We start from the raw sequence: 20,433 nt of genomic DNA, 5'->3' as shown, positions 1-20,433 counted from the left end.
TTAGTAAAAGTCCCAAGGCCCTTAAAAATCAAGTTAGAAGGCTGGAAATGCAATTTAAGGACTTAAAACCACGTTACAAAGGACCAGGGACTGAAATTGCAAAGTTTGGAAACTTGTTGACTGATCAGACAGGTCAGGCGGCCCGCATTAGAACCCCCTGAAACCTCAGGCGGGCCGCATCAGGCTGCCAGTTACAGAAAACGTGGACAGCTGCCATTTCAGGCCTGTTAACCGACTTTGAGAGCTTGTTTTATATACCAGGGGCTGCCCCAATGGTATTTCATGCATAGGGGGCACCTGTAATGATCTTGTATCATGTGTAGACTTGTTTGTCACCATCCTATGAGATCAAAATTGTTATATAAGGAGCCTAATGTTGTAACCATTTGTGCATTCATTTGCAAAAGTTCACAAGTGCACTCCTGGAGCTCTCTTGACAGCAAGCACTCTTCCTTAGGCTCTCTAATCTCAATTAGGACTCTTGTAAGTGTCCCTAACCCTTCCTAATTCGTTTTAGCTTAGTTAATTAGCTAACAGTCAAACCGTCGTAATTAAGGTTTGACTTCGTGATTAATTAAAATGTGCTCTGTCAAATCACGAATTAAAAGTACCTTTAAGTAGGTAATTATGTGGGTAACAAACCCTTAAAAGGGTATTTCCAGATTCCCACTCTAACTATGTTAATTGTCGAGTCAAAGCTTCTTATAAAAAGTCAACAGAAAGGTTATTTGCGAATTAATACATAATTAGCAATGTAGGATGCACGCAACCTGTTTAATCATTAAAATAACTTGGTAATTAATATAGGAACATGTTCCAACATGTTCAACTCGACAATTTTCAGTTTAGGCTCGGTTTGGAATCGGAAGTCGCAAAGTTTGACTTCTGCTTTGACTTTCAGTTCTGACCCGTTTAAGCCAAGGTTAGGATTGCCTTAGAGCTTCTTTTGAACCTATTTACATGTTAGTATAACTCTCTGAGATTATACAACTTGGTTCATTAGATATCCTATTCACATGCATGTTTCCGTTAATCGGTTATATGTTGACCATTATGCCCATTTGACCCTAAAACGTGATTTTTGAAAATGTAAAAGGGTAGGCACCTTAGCTACTGATTTATAAACTTGCACCCAAAATTTAAAGTCAGTTTGAGGTCTAGATTAAGAGTTATGCTCAATAGCGTAATTAAGAGCTTCTTTACTAATTAAATGGCGTAAATTATGTATAGCCTATCAAAACCCAAATTTATATACCAAACTTTTTACCCACTGTTATAAAATAATATTTTGGGATTTTTGGTGATTTTTATTTATTTTTAGGCTGAGCATAACTTAGTATTCTTAGATTAATTCGGTTTATGCCGGTTTTGCCCTTTTTAGCCATAAAATGAGTTTTACAAATCCTTTTGACCTCAAACCAATTTCTACTGATTTGTTATGATAAATAAATTATTTTGAGCCTTCTGGAGTATTAAAAATATCAGCTTTTTACAGAAAACCCGGAAATGGCTCCAAATCGCCTTTTTAGGCATTTTTAACGCATAAGTGTGCACTAGAACCTTATTAAGCTTAAGGGGTTGAACCTACTGATGTAATTAGTGAATTGTTATATTTTAAACAGTAGGCAAATGTTTTGAACTCAGAAATCCAGAATTGACCTTTTAGGCACATGTGAAATTACCAAAATGCCCCTACGGTGCATAGTAAGGTTAAAGATAATAAATTTCACATAAATTTGATACCCTACAGTTATAACTTAGTAAATTAAGTATATTTACTAATTTAATCAGACCTGTAACTCAGGTTATCATTTTAACTCTTTTACACCTTATAAAATGACCAAAACGCCCTTATGAGGCATGGTTTTGGTTTAAAATCATTTGGGGCATAATGGAAGGTATCATTCTGATATCACAACATATTTTAAGCATATTGACTTCAGAAACTTGTATTTGACTCTTATGGTTACTCGTTACGCATTATACGCGTTCGGATCGGCTTATGTGACTAGTTTGGCCATATTAGCCGAAACGGGTCAAACCATATCTTTTTGGTCTCAAAATCCAGAATGTGATTGTGTTACCCATATAAAACAAGTGTGCAAGCTTGTTGGGACAAAACCACATTCTAAAACGGTCTTCGCCTTATTGTGCGTTTAAAACCGTAATCTTCATATAAAACTAACCGGTCTAAGCTTAAGACCCGTTAGGATTCTAATAGGTTATTAAAACCTTAATTTCCAGATCTAGGAGCCCAGTAAAAGCTACGTGCACTCGTTATATTTGGTTTATACTTGCTCGGGTAAATACGTTTAACTTATTTTCCCTATACGGGCTTGGGGTACGGTATATAAAATACCGCTTGGTCGGGGAATTGACCTTAACCGGTCTTGGTTATGTGCAGTCAAATTAACCCGTTTAAAAAATGTTGTTTTGTTTGTTTAACGCCTTTGGGGGCTTAATGACCATGTCCCGGATATCCTTGGCATCATTCAAAGAATGGCCACGACCTTAGCACTCGGGTGTAGGCGTACACCCGTAGTGCTGTACAACATGTATAATCGTCGGTACGAGAGAAGTCTCGCGGCGGAATTATATTAAGTGGTGTGTCTATTAATCTTTAACCCGTCACGACCCGGGCTACTGAACGCAGAACGAACATGTAATTCTTTTACAAGATTATTAAGCAAAAAAAATAATTATCCCAAGTTATAAAAAGTTTTATGCCACGAGCATTTAAATCAATTTTAAACATTTTCAAAATGAGTCAGTTAAATTGTATTTACCAGTGTAAACTGACGTATTTTCCAAAAAGACTAAGTGCAGGTACTACGCTTAATAGGCTGGTCACTCCTTAAGCATCCATAGAAGTCTCACAAGCTTAGGATGCATGAAGTCTGTTGAAATGAAGTTTCCTTTTTATTTGATTCTGCCTGTGGATTCTATTTCGACATTTTGTGATACTCGAATATTACAATAATTTAAGTTGAAATAAATCTATCTTTGCTTCCGCTGTGCATTATAATTTGTGTTGTTTGACTATGATGATATCAACTACGTCACGTTAATCCCCCACCGGGCCCACCGGTGACACGTGGAAATTAGGGGTGTGACACTAATTCATTAACTAATAGTGGATTTAGAGTTCACTTCTTCATTAAGAACTTTATGCATTCGTAAAATGGTATGTCTTTTGGCATGTTTTTTGTTCTGGCTATGTTTAGAGTGTTATGGAATTGTACTGACTGAACCTTGTGGCTCTTTATTCATTGATTACCAGGTTTTCATGTTATCTCACAAACAAGTTCTTATCTTCATTGTCTTTGTATATCCAATTCAGTGCTAAATCGATTTGTTTTGTGCTTTATCATATTGTTCATGTTTATAGTATGGTATTAGACATTTAGACCTCACTGTATTGATGGGTTTTATTGTCTTTGATCTTGGAAAGCGTTCTTTTAGATCTGTCAGTAATTTATATTTGATCCACCCCATATGTCTTGGTCTTCAAATTTCATGTTCTAAAATTTGGGTAATTTCCGATTGTTGTTTGAGATCTTGTTGTTCCTTTTTTGAACAAATTTATGAATTTGATCTAGCGGTAGAATCATATGATTCTTTGTTAGTTGGAATATGTATTCCAAAAGGTTGACTTTCTGCTGTTACCGGAAGTTTTTTGTCTATTAGCTAATGAGTTATATTCTTCTTCTGGACGTGGATCTAAAGTTCACTATTCATTTTGGTGGATTTAAAGTACTTTGCTGATAAAAAAATGTTATGAGAAAGGCTGTTATAAATGTGTATCGTATATCAATACGTTCTATGGTTTGGTTGTTTTGTTGTTATAAAGTAAATCAATGGACCTTTTGGATGGTTCAGCAACAACAATAAAGGAGAGCTTCGTGTATAGTTGTTTGGCTTGTCCAGAGAAGCATTTTGTAACAACGGAGTTGGTGGTTGTTGGCCATCATGATAAAGAGCATCTGTTAAAGAAAAAATTTCAAGTGGTGTTAAAGATCCAAGTGTAGCTGAACAGGACCTGTTTTGTAGTGTGCTAGGGTTATCAAACATGTTCAACAACTGAATCGAGGGGGTGTTAAAAAGAAGCTAAGTTTTATTTTCTCTTTTAATTCAGTTGTTTAGTCAAGATAATTGCTTATTATATTTCTTATTCTAACTGTTGAAAAATAGATAAGATGAAGGGCTGATTATGAAAGTCTATGAAAGCTAAAGGACTGAAGTCAAAAAGCATGTTAAAATATGAGATCGTGACTAGCTAGGGTTTCAAAGGAGATGGGTTCTTGGGTCAAGAAAGTTCTGATCGCAGAAAGTATTTGCGATTCTTTTCACAACTGGTACAAACGAGTAAAAGAGATATATATGCATCATATCTTTGATCATGGGCACATCTATTACTTGCATTCGTTCTCTGCATTGCTGGTCTGTGGCGATCAGTCTTTGTTACATCTTGTTCTTCATCTCGTTTGTGAGATCGTCAATATTTCGGTTTTATTTTTTCTTATTTATGTCTTTTATTTGCTGTATTAAAGATCTACTGATTCAATAATCAGTCGATCTAAACATTTGATTCATCATATCTTACTTTAAGTATGATCAAGGGTATCGGTTTGGGGTTTTTTTGGTTTGGGTTAAATAATAAAATTTCAGTCACTGTTTTGTCGCTTCTTTATCTGTTCTGAGTTGTTGATCGGCTTGTATTGTTGTTTTTTTATACCATTTAACAGTAACCCTAAACTTTAAATTACGTGAAAATCATGCCTAAACATACATTAAATTCAAAAGGAAAAGTTCCACAAAGAAAAAATTCACCAATTTTTATATGAATCTAAACTTATGATAATATAGTTTGTGTATATATTTGAGACCATTTGAATGTCCATGGCACTAGTTTTGCAATTCATACCATTCAATAGTAATAAATTCATAAATTACAGTTTCTAGTGCAACGTAATAAAGCTTCTATAAAATGAGTTTTTTTTTCTAAAGTGGTGTTGGTGGAGAAAGTATTTATCAAAATAGTGTTGGTTCAAAAATATTACCAAAATAGTGTTTTAGTTGTGAAATTCAAAGAAAATCTTACTCTATAGTTTCTCACTCCCAGGGGCGTAGCTTAGTTTAAACTCGGGGTGCACCCGCCCCCTCCAATGTTTCGGTTAGAAGTGTAAACTTTCTGATTTTTCGTCAAAAAATTTTAAGAATTTTAAAAGTATAAAGGATCGCCCCCCCCCCCCCAATTATTTTGCCTAAATTATAAAGGACTAACCGGCGTTTGGGTTTTTTAGGTCAGATTTCCGACGATTGTTTTTGTTTATGGGGCTCGTTTGCTTTGTATGTTTTAGCGATGTATTTTGTTTACATGTCATCGTTGTGACGATTCACGGCTTAAGCCACCCACCCCTATTGTGTTTTGTTGGTCTGATTCTTCTGTTTGGCTTTTGGACTTTTAATATGAAACAACTGTTCACCATTTTCTGGTCTCGTGTTTTTGGTTGCTTTGACTAATTTTGACTATTTTTTACCATCTAACCTGCTATCTGTGAAGATGACACCTTTGTGTTCATCCGAGATCTTATTTTTAAACCAAATTCGACTACTTTGTTTTTGTTTTGTTTGACCTTTAAAGTTGATTTAGCCCTCGATGAAGATGAATAGTTGTTCATCTGAGTGTTATGGTTGTGATGTTGCATCTTATTGGGTGTGTTAGATTTTATTGCAGCCATTTGAGGCTCTTAAGCTTGGATTATTCTGGGGTATGTTGTTGGTTATGACTTAGAACACATGATGTGTGGTTTACATATAAACAGTTAGAAACATTTGCTTGCTTTGGGTTGTTGTGTGTGTGTGTGTATTAGCATGATCGATTGTCGGTCATATGATTCTAAAGGCTATGATTGTGCTTATTATTTGGCTTGGTAGATAAGCTTACAGCCATTTTAAGCTTCTGAGCTTGACTTTCTTTGAGTTATATTGTAGTTATGGCTTACAAGGTACAGTATCTGGATGCTTTGGTTGTTGTTCATGTGCTATTGTCTATCCGATTGTCACTACTCATTGGATTTCGGATTTAAAAGGTGTGCCTCAATTTATATATTATCAATTGCAACACTGTTTTGTTATGTTTGTTGTGTCTTAAGCTTTGTTCTTTGTTTTGTATATATGAGCTGCACCTACGGCTTTAAGTAGTATGCTATCAATTTTAGGAGAATTTTAGTTTCACTGTGATATATGAGTATGATGGTTGTGACGGTGCCGAGAGTTTGGCTTGGAACTTTTGTATGCAACTATTCCATGGCTCTGAGCTTTGATAGTCATTTAGGTGTTTTGTCATTGTACATAAGGCGTAAATGATTTTTTGCTAATTGATAAGTATAAATATATTGTAAATAGGTTATGATGAGTAAAATTTGGGTTTTGCAAACTGAGAAGGCTTATATAAGCAATCCATTAACTTAAGATTTCTGAGCCTACAGTATCGATTTTACAATCATGTTTTGCTCATTAAATTTCTTTAGAATAAATTGGTACTATTTTACATCTCTTTACCTTTTTTGGATTATTATGTGTATTGAGGTTGACGATGACAAATCGATTATTAAGAAATTTTATGATAGAATGTGTATCAAAAAAAGCATATGATCGCAATGATTAGGGATATGCAAACGAGCTGAGCCGAGCCCGAGTTCGACCAAGCTTGAGCTCGATTAACTTATGAGAGCTCGGGTTCGAGCTCGGCTCGATTCGAGCTTTGTTTTCAAAGCTCGAGCTCGGATCGTTGGTATTTTCTTAAGCTTGAGCTCGGCTCGTTGGTATTTTCTCAAGTTCAAGCTCGGCTCGGGCTCGACTCGTTTATTATCTATTAGTTAATATATTAAATAAAAATAATATAAATAATAGACTTTTTAGGCTCGCGAGCTCGATAAGTGAAGCTCGGGCTCGGGCTCGTATACTCAATAAGCTTATTTTTAGGTTCGAGGTTGGCTTGTAAATAAGTTAAAATAAGCTCGGCTCGACTCGGCTCGTTTACACTAAGGCTTGATAAAGCTCGACGAGTCTAACGAACTTCACATGTGAGGCTTGAGATCGAGCTTGATAAACAAACGAGCTTTATTTTAGGCCCAAGCTCGGCTCGGGCTCAATAAGGCCCGACTTGTTTCGAGCTTTTTCTCGAGCCGATCTCGAGTAGCTCGCGAGCCGCTCGGCTCGTTTGCACCCCGAGCAATGATGTAGTCAAGCCTTTTCAGATTGAGTAGCTTTATACTTTTTTCTCGTTCTTATTGTCATTTGGCAAAAAAATATTAGCTAATTTGTATGTAAATATATAGGTATATAATGTCAACTTCTAGCGACGACTTTAGCATTTTTGAATAACTCGAACGTATTCTTAAGGATGTGGTTGAATCAGACCGTAGGATAACTGCTAAGCTAAACAAGCTAACCGCATGGGTTAGCAAAATTCACGAAAAACAAGTGGAACTGCAAGTTGCGATGGACATGCTTTATGTGTGTCGCGTTCAACTTAACACGTAAATCCATTAAAACACATACAACACGATTACAAACGATGCATGCATCTATCATATTATTTTAGATATGACTCATTGTATATATTTTTGTACAATGACCATGCTTGCATCTATCATATTATTTAGATACGACTCATTGTATATATTTTTACAATGAATACAACAAATACAACACTCATGTTCAAGGGATATAGCCACCATGTCCACCACCTTCACCACTCCCACTTCCACTACCAACTCCATGCTCACCTAAACCACCACCGCCACCACCACCGCCTCCTGAACCACCACCACCGCCTCCACCAGTGTATCCGCCGTATGACCCTCCAGCACCCCCACCTGCACCAGCACCCCCTCCACTACCATATCCGCTCCCCCCTGCTCCTCCTATACCAGCTCCTCCGCCGCCACCGCCACCATGTCCACCTCCACCTCCTCCACCGACTCCTCCAGCACTACCATATCCACCACCAATCCCACCCCCTTCTCCTCCACCATAACCCCCACCATGTGCCCCTCCACTACCTCCTCCAATACCACCACCTCCTCCGTGTCCACCACCTCCGCCCCCACCTCCAGCTGCTCCACCACCATACCCAGACGCTCCACCATGTCCAGCACCACTCCCACCTCCTTCGCCTCCACCATAACCTGCACCCTCCGCTCCTCCTCCTCCTCCACCACCTCCTCCAGTACCACCACCTCCCCCTCCACCTCCAGCCGCTCCACCACCATAACCTGCTGCACCGCCATGTCCACCACCACTCCCACCTCCTTCACCTGCCCCATATCCTGCACCCCCGCCAGTTCCCTCGGCTCCTCCTATGCTAGCTCCTCCTCCGCCGCCGCCACCATGTCCACCTCCGCCTCCTCCACCAATTCCTCCAGCACCACCATATCCACCACCAATCCCACCTCCTTCTCCTCCACCATAACCCCCACCATGTGCGCCTCCACCACCTCCTCCAATACCACCACCTCCGCCCCCACCTCCAGCCGCACCACCACCATAACCAGTTGCTCCACCATGTCCAGCACCACTCCCACCTCCTTCACCTCCACCATAACCTCCACCGTCGGCTCCTCCTCCGCCACCTCCTCCCGTACCACCACCACCCCCTCCACCTCCTGCCGCTCCACCACCATAACCACTTGCAGCGCCATGCCCACCACCACTCCCACCTCCTTCACCTGCACCATAGCCTGCACCCTCTGCTCCTCCTCCTCCACCACCTCCTCCACTACCACCACCTCCTCCTCCACCTCCTGCCACTCCACCACCATACCCTGCTCCACCACCTTTACCGGCACCACCTCCATATCCGGCTCCATGTTCTCCTCCAACCCCATAACCACCACCACCGCCACTACCCCCTCCACCACCACCACCTCCTGTTAAACCACCATGAATGTAGGGAATGCCCTCTTCAATAGTGAAGAGAGCTCTGCTAGCCACACAAATGCCTAAACCTAATAACACTAAGAAAACCACACTTGATAGTTTGTGAACATCCATATTAAATGAAACTGAGTGTGAGTTGTTTGTAACCTGCATGAAACCAGATGTATATATATAGGCAATGGGTAGTGATTGGTTTATAGGAGCAGTACACCAAGTGGGATAACCACAAGAATAAGAGATAAGCTTTATTGGTCCAATTCACAATTTCAACTAAAGAATGTTTTTTAAGTGTGCTTTTGCTGTTTCCCAAATATGTATTTTATTATTTTATATATTATATATTGTGCTCTAATATTTAAGAAGTTTTAGCAATGTTGTTATTAAATAAACTGAGTATTATACATTATAATTGGTCTTCTTTGATTCGAAGAAAAGTTACCATCTATATGCAAACTTTTGTCACCTCAATATGCATGAACGATTTAAAGGCTTAATTTATCTGTAAAAATTTTTAAAGATATAAATTACGGATATCCAACTCAAACCATATTAATATATTATCCACCCAAAATGGTTTGATGTATTTAATCAGCTAATGTAGTTTAAATTCAAGTGTATCATGACACACTGATACATGTACATGCCATGATAAACTTGAAGTTTCTTATTAATTCATTATATCAAAGGCAATAGCCCGGAAGACTAAACAAGGTGGAGATCGAGATTTTTGCATATACAAAATAAACTAAATTATAAATGTGGGGCTAGCCTATTTGATAGAGGCTTATGTCTCTTAAACTATACGAAGTGGAAGGACATGAAAAGGGGAGCGTAAAGCGTCATATGGGAGTCATGTCAGCAAGGGGGCGGTACAAGAACGGAGTGAGAGGGGCGTGAAAGTAGCGTTTTTATTAAAAAAAAAAAAACAAGAGCCAATCAAAACCAACTCAAAATCCACCAACCAATGAAAACCCGTCACCTCACCACCCACCAGGCCCCCACGCCGGTGAAGATTTCCCCGCCCCACACACCACACCACATGCGGGTCAGTGTGCCCAGCGTTGAGATGCTTCCATGCCACAAATCCACGCCCACTCTGTGTTGTCTTAAAAGTGAGATTGCAAGTTCAAACCTGAGCCTATGAGATTAGTTAGTATTATTTTGGTGTAATTGAATAGAGTAAGCGTTGTCATTAAAAAAAAGTTAAATGATTGAGAAAATATATTTTGAAAACTACGAAATATACGTGTTGAAAGGTGAAAAAAATAGGAAGAACTGCCTCACATAGCCTATAATGTTGATAAAGCCAGGTTGGGTCAAGAATCGGACCTTCCACAGGTCGTATCGAGTGGATTGGGCTGCCCCTGGTCATTTTTTTTACTTTGTGATTGAACCAGCAAATTGTAGACCCAGTTAAATGGATCATATGTTATTGTTAAAAGCAAGTTTAAAAAACTATGAATCTGACTATCTGAGTCTCGGGTTATACAAATTAAAATGATATGATACATGTGTAATTATTTATATTCTAGATAACTTTTATAATTTATAATTGGCTTTATAAAACATTAACATGATCCTATATACATTTTTATACTTTTAAACTTTCTTTTGTCGATCAACCGATTTAATTATAGCACAACTTTTTTATATTCTTAGTTATTAAGTTTTATTACGTCAATCTCATTACAAAAGCGGCTGGTTCGATTAGGCTGGTGGGTGTGGGATGCGTTCCCGGATCGGCTTGGCCCATCGCGGACTGGCACCCCCCCCCCGGCCTGTCGCCTCACCAATGATGGTGATGAGCCCATTTTTTATAAAAATACTCTTCAACATTTAAAAAAAAGCCATGGATCCAAACAACCCGAATCCAAACATGTTCTCGGCTAGGGCTGGCAATTGGGTACCTGTTAAGACACGATTATACCTGTTTGACTGAAAAATACACCCATTGACTTTTTTAATTTTTAAAATAATTAAAATTACAATGTTAGGATCTATCATTTATTCATCTTTATACATAAAACATAAAACTGTTTTATAAACATGAGGTAGAAAGTAGTTAAACGAGTCATAATCATGTTTGAAACTTATGTTATGCGTGCCGTTAGAAACCTGTTAAACCTGTTAAGACACGATTTGTCAGCCTTATTCTCGGCACCCGGCTAGGTTCTTTTTAAGGTAGGTTCTTTATTTTTAAGTTCAGGTTTTATTTTTTTATTTTTTAATGTTATGTAAGCTATATTATTAATTTTAGCATTTAACTTAATTTTACTTTGATATATGTCAATATTAATTAACAAAAAAATAATAATAAAAAAGGGAGGCTCATCACCTAACACCCCAGGCCCATCACTTGGATGAGGTGATAGCCCCCGTTGACGTGGGCGCTTACGTGACGATCCATCACCAAGTGATGGACCACCTCCACACCCACCAGCCTTACCGGGTCCGTTTTAAAAACAATGCGTATCAGAGGTTTAAAATACTTTAATTGCTACTGCTTTTTTGCAAAAATTGACATAAACAAATAAAATATGTATCTGTATTGATAGTTGGTTATTGGAACCGACGATGTTGCTCCAAAAAATATAAAAAAAAATAATGAGAAAGACGACAGTTGTTATTAACTGGTTAAAGGTTTGTTCTTGGTTGTCCAAGAACAGAGAGAGGTATAAACCACTTTCCTTTGCGGAGGGATAGTAGATAGCAAAAGAAATGTTAACGAGGGAAGAGTGGGGTGAGAAATGTGAAGATCTGTTCGATCCGGTGTGTGCAACAACGAGCCATTGATCCCTATTTTATAGTAAGTTCCCGCTCTTCCTTCCTATGGTGAGCTTAAGGGGGGACGGTATGATTCCTGGTGGTGGATCGGTGAGTGGGGTTGCCGCACGGGGATGATTCCTGGTGGTGGATCGGTGAGTGGGGAGTAGGAGAGTAGGGGTGTGGGCGGTGAGTATTCACCGAAGAAGCAACGGAGGAGAGAGACAACCAATAAAAAAAAATTTTAATTGAGAGGGTGTTTAAATCATTCCTAGTGTTTGAGTAGAAAATGAGGAGTTAAGGGGGAGTTGACATGACGTGAGATTATTGCTTAGAGAAAACTCAAACACTCTAAAGTTTTTGAATGATACCCTCCACCCTAGACGTTATGTCTATATTCGGTATGTTGTTTCCTCCTTTCCATAGTATCACTATCAGGCCTAGGAACCTTCATCATTTCCTAATCGGGTAAGGCAGGGCCGGCTTGGGCTAGGTGCAGGGTGGGCCAACGCACAGGGCCAAAAAAGTAAGAGGCCCAAAAGTATTAAAAAAAATTATATATAACAAATCTATAGCGAACCCATAAATATAATTAGAGGTAATCCTATATACAAGAAATAAGCATAGTCTAGTGGAAAGGCCTCTTGTTTTCATACAAATGGTATTCCGTTCGATTCCTCTCTAAGTCATTTTTTATCAGTTTTATTCATTATTCACGGTTGTTTGGTGTTGTTTTGTTTTTTAGGGTTTGAGAAGAAGGGACGGGAGTTTTAGGTTTTCATTAAAAAAAAAGAAGGCAAGGGTTATGTGGGCTTACATTTAAACTACAACTTGTCTTTCAAGGTGTTGGGCTTTTTAATGTTGAGCCACTTTATTACAGCAACAATAATAAACCCAGGTTCTTCTATGAATTAAAAAATATATATAATAATAAAAAGTTGGTGTTGCTGTTGGACCGAAGTGTTTTCAAAGGATTGTTTATTTGGGTTTAGTCTCTCCTTACAATACGAGTTTTTTATTTGGGTTTAGTTTGTGTTTTAAATATTTTTAGCTGGGTCGTGATTTGTGGCAACAAATTTTAGTCAAAACTAGTTGGGCTGGTTGGTTAGTTCTATTATTCAAAGCTCAAGTGAACATTAATACAATTTTGACTGATACAAATTCCTTTTGGGCAGCAAGTAATTGAAATGCGACTGGGTTCTTCGTTTTGGACCGTGAGTAATTGAAGTACAGGTTCACCACTAATATGTGATTGACTGATTGATGAGTTTATCTATGTGATTGACTAATTGATGTAACATTATAGGACCTGTAGGGCCCGACTTTTTTTTATCTCGCACAGGGTCCAAAAAATGTTCAACATTTTCGGAGACGACCCTGGGGTAAGGTTTGACATGCCGCACAGTAACACCTTTTGTCCGCATACAATTGACACCTTTTAGGTTGCAATCTTTGAACTACCACGACTGTCTCGTCATATCCCTTGGCCTTGCTCCCAAAGTCTATAGAACTTGTATAGAGTGGTGGGGGAGGAGCACATGCATGTGGTCATTATGGTTGATGGGTGGGTGGGCATTGATGGATACGTATAGATGCTAGAGGAGCAACTGATGGAGAAGGTAGTGAAGATGACGGTGGTGACGAAGGTGTTGGTCCTGGAAGAAGTGGATTTCGTAATGGTAGTGTCGGCGATGGCACTTGTGGGGGTGCCAAAGGATCACATGATGGACACGCCAAGAAGTGCATATGGTACGATTTTATATCTATGTTTGGTTCAATTTATCAAACTTATCAATTATCAATTTATGAATGGTGTAAGAACTAAGAACTTGTAAGTATTGCTCCATATGCAGGACTTTATAGACACTGCCAAATGCAACTTCAAGATTTTATAAAACCAACAAAAAATATATGACACAATTGGATGTAGGATTTATGAGTTTAAAGTTTATTCCTGAAAATAAAGAAAAATAAGTAGAAAAACTACTCTCTTATTAGGCCATGTCTATTGTGGCCCATAGAAAAAGTAAAAAACCGTCAACTTTCAATGTATGGTCTATTAAAAAAAAATTACATCTCAACTTTTTTTGTATCAAACATACCCAAAATAACTTTTGTAACATCAATTTTTTATCTTAAATTTCATCTACTCAGCCTGCATTTGTGAAAAGTAATACCTATACTACTAGACCCAGTGGTAGACTCAGGAACTTTTTCCTAGGGTGTGGAATATTTTCAAAGATTTTAGACCCCTAGCTGTATAAAAATATCGGTTCATAAAGGGTCGGGTCGGATCATGTAAGACAAAAGAACATCAAATTAAAATTAACAAATCATCAAAAACACGTCAAACGTCATTATAAATTACAAACGTATTTAAAATTGTGCCCTACAAGTTTTTTTTTTTTAAATATATCCAAAATATCATCTAAAGATACTAAACACGTCATAAGTTTATTACATTCTTACTCATCTGTATTTTCTCCTAATCATCACATAAAATAAAATAAATAAATAAACCATATTAGTTCTATATTGGAATTCTGGCGTAATATGGGTCGGTCCAACCGGAATTTTGGTTTTTCTAGTAAAAAAAACCACCAGGGCTGGGAGTTTTTTTGGGGGCGGGATTTGAAAATGGAATGGGTGGATGGGTTTGGGTTATTTTATTTAGTTCAAATTTTTTTAGGTTGGGTTTGAGCTTGTGTGAAATAAAAATTTATTGCAGATTGGGCTTTGATAGAATTAAATAATTAAGGGAATAAATGGTTAATAATTATTTTTTTCTAAGTGGGGCGGTTGAAAATTTTCAAGGAGTGCGGGTAAAAAATTCCAAGGGGTGCGGTCGGGATTTCCGGCGAAAAATAATACTAGAAAATATTTTTTCATGGGGTGCGCCCGCCCACCCTTAGATTAATGTGGGTACGCCCCTGACTAGACCACAAGTTAAAGTTATTCTACAAAGGCTACTAAAAATAAAAAGTGTACAAAGACACAATAGATCGCACGAGATGACACAATGTCGAGCAAAATATAACACAATACCGAAAATATAAAACAATGTTGAGGAAAAAAATACATAATGAGTCGAAAAAATGGCACAATGACGCAAATATAGAAAAGACACGATGACAAATAAAAGACACAATGATAAAAATTCTAATATCTACAACCTATCAATCCAAATGTGAAAACCTAAAATCTCACATCGTAGAGTTCGTTGATACGATTCCAATGCCGCTTGAATGGGGTTAATCAGAGTCAATTTGATACCCTTTGTACGACTTCTTACTTTTAAGACCCTTTGTATTTGATTCTAAACAACCACAAACACTCAAAATAACTAAATTTGAAGATCGAATGGTTGGAGAAAAACTTGGTGTTGTGGAGTGGTGCAGTGGTTGGAGAAAAATTTGGTGTTCCTTGTGACTCAGGTTCGACTCCCACTCTCCCCATTATTTTCTGCGGCATCCAGCTGAAGGGCGAATATGAGTTGCGCTGGTTCGTCTTGGATGGGAGGCGAGGTTTTACAGATTATTCCATTGTCTTGCTTTCGGGCGGGTAGAGATCGGGTTTCCGCGCATCTGGGAGAGCCAAAGGGCTGGCGGCGGTCGAATAGTCGACCTTGGCCACATCACCAGGTGTCACACGGTGGTTGGCACGTCGTTCTTTGTCGTTAAAAAAAAATCTAAGAGTTAACTTTCGTTTTGCTCCTTGTGTTTTGGTCATTTTAACGGTTTTACTCCAATAATTTAAAAATAGTCATTTTCCTCACTGATCTTTCGAGTTTGTCGCCAGTTTGCTGCTCCCTGGCTCTAACTAATTAAAACGTTCAATTAAAAGTAGGGGTATTTCGGTAGTTTACTCACTGGCTCTAACTCAATTAAAACGTTTAGTTAAAAGTCGCGGTAGTCATGGTCGGTAGGTGGTAGTCATAGGTGGTGGTGGATGGTTGTGAATGGTGATGGCCGGTAGAAAGAATGGTTGGAAAGATGGGAGATTATAAAAGAATTATTTATATACATGTAAATAAACAAGTTATAGGTTTATTTAGGTGAAAAGACTTATATGCCCTTGCTTTTATCTATAAAATTACCAAACTACCCTTCCAGTTAATGGATTTTTTGGATGGAGTTAGAGGTGGGGAGCAAAATGACGATAAGTTAGAAAAATCAGTGAGGAAAATGACTATTTTTAAATTATTGGTGCAAAACCGTTAAAATGACTAAATCACATGGAGTAAAACGGAAGTTAACTCAAAATCTAAATTTGAAGATGATATGCTTAAAAACAATTTTAGAAAATTCAGTATTTATTCAAAAACCTTTTCAACTCTAGAACCTAGTCTTAGGTTTTGCCAAGCAAATTGGGGTGTCCAATCAAGGGTGGTGGGTTCTACCCATAAAACCAAACCGGTATAATTGGTTTGGTTTTGGTTCACCATGTGATCTCCCACATGGGCTAGTGGAGCACTGCCGTCGTGATCAAATAAAATCTGTTTTCTACACACAAAAGCCCTACTTTTCTAGTTCCCGTGTTCACATTTCGAATTGAACCCGACATTTGTGCTTCAAATTGGTCACTAGCATTGCTTTCAGCATGCACATGTTGTCTTGATTTCTAAGTGGAGATGTTTGAAATTTTGTAGTCACTTCCCTCTTTTCATATATGCTTTTTGTCATTGCCTCGTTCATAACTTTTGTTTCTTACTTTTTTTCTTCAACAATGTGTCTATCAGGGGATAGGGGTGTCCATCACTCACCACTCACTCCTCACTCCTCACTCACAATATCCAATCAATTTCCGTCACGTCATCGATCTTTATTCCATCACTAGTGGTGGATTTTAGTGGAAATGTCCATCACTCACTACACCCAACAATTTTCCTCACAACCCAACAATTTCCCTCATTCTCTCCAACTTTTCACGCGTGATAGTTGCCACGCATTTTCAAAAGGGTTGGCGGCGGTGTGAGTGATGGTTCCACGCGTGATTGGGTGGTGACCACGGGGCGCCCCGTCCCCCCTCATATGCAACATTCTAACATGAACCAAAATCCGATAAGAAGATATGGAAAAACGAAAGGTCATCTGGATTTTGTCGAGTTTAAGTTACTCTTGTTATCATAAAACTAAATATGAGGGTCTAGTATCACTCGTGTACCTAATATTTAAATTTTGTAACACAACTCCACTACTTATATTTCAACACAATAAAATAGTTGCTATAACAATTGGAAATGTTTAAGATTGCTTTTAGCAGGTGTTAGTGCGACACTATGAACCTCTGTTTGTATTATGTCGCATTGTTATTAATGTTTTGAGTAGGGAACTTTTTCTTAGAACTTTTACAGATTTATTGGTTACGTAACAGAGAAGCTCATCATACACTTCGACACAATTTAGTCGAGCACGTGTGGTCGAACAAAAAATAGCTTATGTAGTTTTTTTATGCGTGTGGTGTTTTTATTTATTTGTGTAACGTTTTATTTTTTACAATGATTATGTTTTATTTTCTGAAGTATCTTTATTTTTATTTAATGTGTGTTTTTATTTTTAATTTTACTTTTGATTTAATTTTAATATAAATGAAATGTAAGAAAAATAAATTATCATAATCTGATTTATATTAAATTAATTGTAAGAGTAGGTAATGATATGAAATGTGATATGAATTTTTTTATGAATAGAATTGGTGAGGTTTTTAAAAGAAGTTTGAAACATGATAGTGAGAGTTTGTGGAAATTTATTGATGCCGATGCCTTTACTACGCATATTGATGTGGATGCTCTTACTATGCAAATTAACTTGAACCGAACAAAGTTCTTTCTTGAGAAATTTTGTGTCAACGTTACCAGGAGGGATCACGATAGCTAGGTTAATAACCAACTTAACAACCCGTCTTTAAACTAAACTAATCTCATCGGCAATAGTTAAGCTTAACACTCATAAGTTAATCGAAGCCAAAAACATATTTAAAATGTTCAAACATAAGTGGTTCAAGTGGCTTGACGATATAGGATTTTTCCAAATCCAAACAAACGTATTGTTATTTATGTATTTAATTATACATATTTAGTTATTTTTTATAATTATTACTATATGTTAATAGATAAAGTCAATGAACAGTAATTCTTTGTTTTTAATGTTTTTTATATTTGTTATTTAGTGGTTTTTATATGTGTTATTTAGTGGCTTTTTTATGTGTTATTTGTTTTTTTATAAATCCTATATAACTTGCATTTGTTTTCGATCGATGTAGATTACATGTCGGTATATTTTGTTTTCAATGTTTTTTATATTTGTTATTTAGTGGTTTTTTATATGTGTTATTTAGTGGCTTGTTTATGTGTTATGTGTTTTTTTATAAATCCTATATAACTTGCATTTGTTTTCGATCAGTGTAGATCACGTGTCGGTATATTTTGGTCATATCAAGATTTTTTTTCTCTACGGGTTGCTGTAACGAGTGTAGGTGGCGTAACGAAACACACCGATACCAACCAAATTCCTGTCGTGATGGTATATTTTTGTCATATCATGATTTTTTTTCTCTATTGGTTGCAATAACAAGTGTACATCGGTACCGTAGTTAAACGAACTGATACCCACCCACCGCCCAACGCGCGGATTATATGTTAATACATAAAGTCAATGAACAGTAATTCTTTGTTTTCAATGTTTTTTTTATATTTGTTATTTAGTGGTTTTTATATGTGTTATTTAGTGGCTTTTTTATGTGTTATTTGTTTTTTTATAAATCCTATATAACTTGCATTTGTTTTCGATCGATGTAGATCACGTGTCGATATATTTTGGTCATATCAAGATTTTTTTCCTCTACGGGTTGCTGTAACGAGTATAGGTGGCGTAACAAAACACACCGATACCAACCAAATTCCTGTCGTGTTGGTATATTTTTTTTGTCATATCACGATATTTTTCTCTATTGGTGTGGTTGCTATAACAAGTGTACGTCGGTACCGTAGTTAAACGAACTGATACCCACCACGCAACGCACAGATTTAATACCACTAGTATCTCATAAAATTCCTATAATATTTAACTTTAAGCACAACATGATAAACAAGATGGTAGATTAGTTAAATTATTAATACATCAACACGTAAATTCATTAACATACATATAACAACATTGAACTGATGCATGCATGCATTCATTCATTCTTGCATCCATCATATTATTATAGAAAGAAGTCATTGTCCATTTTTGACAATGAATACGATATTCTTGTTCAAGGGATATAGCCACCATGTCCACCACCTTCACCACCACCACTTCCACTGCCACCACCACCTCCATGCTCGCCTAAACCACCACCACCACCGCCACCGCCTCCTGAACCACCACCACCTCCTCCTCCATTGTATCCGCCATATGACCCTCCAGCACCCTCTCCAGCTCCAGCGCCACCTCCACTACCATATCCGCTTCCTCCTGCTCCTCCTATGCCAGCTCCTCCGCCACCACCTCCACCATGTCCACCTCCACCACCTCCTCCTCCACCAACTCCTCCAGCACCACCATGTCCACCACCGATCCCACCTCCTTCTCCTCCACCATAACCCCCTCCGTGTGCTCCTCCACCACCACCGGCACCTCCTCCACTACCACCACCTCCTCCCCCACCTCCAGCTGCTCCACCACCATAACCAGATGCTCCACCATGTCCACCACCGATCCCACCTCCTTCTCCTCCACCATAACCCCCACCGTGTGCTCCTCCACCACCACCGGCACCTCCTCCACTACCACCACCTCCTCCCCCACCTCCAGCTGCTCCACCACCATAACCAGTTGCTCCACCATGTCCTGCGCCACTCCCACCTCCTTCACCTCCACCGTAACCTGCACCATCCGCTCCTCCTCCACCACCACCACCTCCTCCAGTACCACCACCTCCTCCTCCACCTCCTGCCGCTCCACCACCATAACCAGCTGCACCACCATGTCCACCACCACTCCCACCTCCTTCTCCTCCACCATAACCCCCACCGTGTGCTCCTCCACCACCTCCAACACCACCACCACCACCTCCTCCACTACCACCTCCTCCCCCACCTCCAACTGCTCCACCACCATAACCAGATGCTCCACCATGTCCACCGCCGCTCCCACCTCCTTCACCTCCACCATAACCTGCTCCATCCGCTCCTCCTCCACCACCACCTCCTCCTCCAGTTCCACCACCTCCCCCTCCACCTCCCGCCGCTCCACCACCATAACCTGCTCCACCACCTTTCCCTGCACCACCTCCGTATCCAACTCCGTGTTCTCCTCCTACCCCATAACCACCACCACCACCACTACCTCCTCCACCACCACCACCCCCTGCTAAACCACCATGAATGTAGCTCTCTTCAACAGTGAAGAGAGCTCTAGTAGCCACACAAATGCCTAATCCTAATAACACCAAGAAAACCACACTTGAAAGTTTGTTAACACCCATAATGAATAAAAGTGAGTGTGAGTTGTTTGTAATCTGCATGAAATTAGTTGCATATATATAGGCATTGGGTAAGGATTTGTTTCTAGGAACATTACTCCAAGTGGGTTCACAACTTGAAGAAAAGATAAGCTCCCTCACTAATTAGTGGTGCAATTCACAAATACCCAACTAAAGAATGTTTCTTTTTTTTAGTGTGCTTTTGCTGTTTCCCAATGGTGATTTTTTCTATCTCATGTATCGTATCTATTTCATATA

The 20,433-nt window shown here is 38.6% G+C and overlaps 2 protein-coding genes across 2 annotated transcripts; both read right to left on the bottom strand.

Annotated features, from left to right (window-relative positions):
• Positions 1-7,513: 7,513 nt before the first annotated feature.
• Positions 7,514-9,124, bottom strand: LOC110864559 (glycine-rich cell wall structural protein). The gene has a single exon (XM_022113661.2). The coding sequence runs from the start codon at positions 9,097-9,099 to the stop codon at positions 7,726-7,728; it is 1,374 nt and encodes a 457-aa protein (XP_021969353.2). The 5' UTR covers positions 9,100-9,124; the 3' UTR covers positions 7,514-7,725.
• Positions 9,125-18,788: 9,664 nt separating this feature from the next.
• Positions 18,789-20,225, bottom strand: LOC118479677 (glycine-rich cell wall structural protein-like). Its single transcript, XM_035974361.1, has one exon. The coding sequence runs from the start codon at positions 20,215-20,217 to the stop codon at positions 18,964-18,966; it is 1,254 nt and encodes a 417-aa protein (XP_035830254.1). The 5' UTR covers positions 20,218-20,225; the 3' UTR covers positions 18,789-18,963.
• Positions 20,226-20,433: the final 208 nt, after the last annotated feature.

The sequence above is a fragment of the Helianthus annuus genome, chromosome 6 (genome assembly GCF_002127325.2).
Source record: "Helianthus annuus cultivar XRQ/B chromosome 6, HanXRQr2.0-SUNRISE, whole genome shotgun sequence".
Classification (NCBI taxonomy): domain Eukaryota; kingdom Viridiplantae; phylum Streptophyta; class Magnoliopsida; order Asterales; family Asteraceae; genus Helianthus; species Helianthus annuus.
The sequence above is the reverse complement of the archived record's forward strand: the minus strand, read 5'-3'. Positions and strand labels throughout refer to the sequence as shown.

Bases quoted from the DNA above. Each gene is read 5' to 3' on its own strand.
- LOC110864559 (XM_022113661.2), bottom strand. From the start codon at position 9,099: ATGCAGGTTACAAACAACTCACACTCAGTTTCATTTAATATGGATGTT.
- LOC118479677 (XM_035974361.1), bottom strand. From the start codon at position 20,217: ATGCAGATTACAAACAACTCACACTCACTTTTATTCATTATGGGTGTT.